We start from the raw sequence: 2,818 nt of genomic DNA, 5'->3' as shown, positions 1-2,818 counted from the left end.
ATTTGTAATAAATTTTTTTCCAAAATGCGTCAGAAAAATACTTTTTCAGTTCAAATCAGAGGCAATCGAAATGATTTTTTCATAAATGTCTTTAAATTATTATAATTTTTTATTGAAAGAATTTTTTCTGAAAAAATGAAAATTTTAAAAAAAGCTGAAATTGAATGGCACATTTAACTTCCACTGTCTTATTGTTTTGAGAAAGAATGGAAAATCAAAGTTATGATGACAATCTTTCTATTAAGAGAAAGTTCTCAATGAAGTGATAAAAAGAATGCCAAACTCTGGAATAATACCAGATGAAGGATAACAAACAGTTTTCAATGATTTTTTCATTTTTTCAAAGATTGAAGGGAAAAGCTTTTTATCGTTTTCCATGACGCTTCTTACTGGGATGAATATGCTTTGGTGCATTTGGATTCCTTCTGCCAAATCCAATAACGACACGTCTAAAATTGTAATTATCGTAAATCAAACATTTGAAAAAAGTTCAAATACAATATTTTTCGAGAAACACGACGAAAATATATAGATTACATAAAGCAAAATAAAAAATTCTTTATTAATAGCATAAAAATAATACAACTATGCACACTCTTGTTTCCCGCTGACTCTTCCAAGTGGATCCACATCTTCGTCATCCATTCTTGTGACATATCCATCCTTCGTCACATTCCCAGTTGGACGGTTGCCAATCCTTCTTCTTGTTTTCTTCACTCTGTCTTGGTACACATCCTCCCTCTCAACAAGAGGCCTCCCTTTTCTGCCTCCCTTCGGAATGGGGATGTCATACTGCAGTCCTTTGAACGAGCGGCGCTGAGAAGGTCGCATAAATACAATGACTCTTGGCTCACTTGAACTAGAAGATGAAGATGAAGAAGTAGAAGAAGAAGATGATGATGATGAGCTTTTCTCATCTCCTTCTTTTTGTTCTTCTTTCCCTTCTTCTTTTTCTCTGTCTGTTTTAGTTTTCTGTGCACCGTCTGCTCCGACCACTACATACCCGACTTTTCTCAGTGGATAAGAACCACATTCAGGGCAGAACAATCTTGTGATATCCTTCACCAGTGTGTTGCAGGCAGTGCAGTGAAGCAAATACCTCCTGACAGATGTGATGGCTTTGCCCTGAAGAGCCATCAGCGACAGCCCCATTTGCAATGCTACGTTCTGTACAGCAAAATCAGCAGTGATTAAGAAGACGTTTGACCGAGCTGTGATGGCTGATGAAGGATGGGTTGAGGAAGAAGGAGCAACAGGAGGAGGAATAAGTGGAATAAGAGGTTGTCGAGTGTTGGTGGAAGATGATGACGATGATGATGGTGATGACGAAGAAGAAGATGATGATGAAGGAGCTTCTTCAGAAGAACTTGTTGAAGAAGACAGAGGTCCTGAAGATGAAGAAGTAGTAGTTACCAAAGAAGAGGAAGTTGATTGTTCTTCAGCTTTCTCACAATCTTTTGAGCATTTTTCATGGGCATCTGCCTCTTCTTCAAGCTTTTTGAATTTTTCATTTTCATTTTTAGCTTCCTCTTCAGTAATTTTTTTATCAATGACTTTCATTGGCTCCAATTCTTTAACAATTGCATGAGAAAACATCGATCCTGAACCATATAAGTGAAGATTTTCAGCAGTAATCCCTATAATTTTAATTTTTATAATTTATTTAATTGAGAGAAGAAAAATGCTTGTCATACAATCATCTTCGTCATCTTCAATTTCAGGCTCAGCAGGCTGAGGCTTTTTTTCTTGATCTAAAGCTTGCTTTTCATCTTTCTTATCCTTCTTTTTACTTTTATTATTCGATTTTTTTGATTTTCCTTTTTTCCCTCCTGCAACTTTCCATCCATCTGCTATGTCTGGATCAACTGTTTTCTTCTTTATTTCTTTTTCTTCTTCTTCTTCGCTTTCACTTTCACTTTCTTGAACAGCAGAGCGTCGTTCAATTTGCACAAAATTTATTGAAGGAGGTACTTGCTTTATATTTTTCATTCCATTTTCAGATGTTTCAAGATCATATGCAAGAGCAGCAACTCCAATATCCACTTTTGATAAAAACGTCACTTCTCCAGTCATTTTAGCAAATTTTTCAACTAAATATACTTAATAAAAAATAAAACAAAAATTTAAATGCAAAAACCTGCTTTAATAGAAGCCTTTGTTGGATTTTGTATAGTTATATGAGATTTCCATTCCTCGTACTTTTGTCTGGCAGTAACATCACGAATCTCTGCAATAACACCGGAGGTCGTGAATAATTGTGTTGTTAAAAAATTTGGCTGAAAATATTCAATAAATGCAGCTGTATCGAGCACATATTTTTGCATTTTTGTTAATCTTTCTCCCTTAATATTAAATGACTGATTAATGTTCAATAAAATTATAACGGCGAGATCAATGATTAATGATAAAATCTGCTTGTTTGGTTTCTGAAGTTGAACCAAAGAAACTTCGCGTAGTCAAAGCAGAGATTCTAAAATTAGTAAAGTCATTATTCCAAATTTCAGATGATTTTTCCTTTACTTACAAAGAATTTATAAATGAATCAAATCCACTTGATTTGCTTATAATAGAGCCAAACTGTCTTTGTTTATTTTTTCGAAAATTTAAAAATGAAGAAAGGATATATGTTGCAAATAGTTATATTCCTTTATCTTTTCAACATACATTACTATCGAACGAAAAAGAAATCACTCTTTCTTTTTTAAAAATTGAATCAACATCCTTAAACGCGGAGAATATCAATGAAAGCATGCTTTATTCTTTCCATTGTGAACAACCACTGACGTACTTGAAGCATTTTTTAAATCATGTTGCTTTA

The 2,818-nt window shown here is 33.9% G+C and overlaps 1 protein-coding gene across 1 annotated transcript; it reads right to left on the bottom strand.

Moving 5' to 3' along the window:
* Window positions 1–160: 160 nt before the first annotated feature.
* MONOS_8070 (putative RNA-binding protein NOB1) lies at window positions 161–2,343 on the bottom strand. The gene is made up of 4 exons (XM_067878451.1): window positions 2,138–2,343; window positions 1,695–2,090; window positions 596–1,637; window positions 161–449 (listed from the first exon to the last, which is right to left on the bottom strand). The coding sequence occupies exons 1-4, from the start codon at window positions 2,322–2,324 to the stop codon at window positions 365–367; spliced, it is 1,710 nt and encodes a 569-aa protein (XP_067727772.1). The 5' UTR covers window positions 2,325–2,343; the 3' UTR covers window positions 161–364.
* Window positions 2,344–2,818: the final 475 nt, after the last annotated feature.

Source organism: Monocercomonoides exilis (assembly GCF_001643675.1).
Source record: "Monocercomonoides exilis strain PA203 chromosome Unknown scaffold21-1407046, whole genome shotgun sequence".
Classification (NCBI taxonomy): Eukaryota; Preaxostyla; order Oxymonadida; family Polymastigidae; genus Monocercomonoides; species Monocercomonoides exilis.
This window is presented reverse-complemented; position numbering and strand designations above follow the sequence as displayed.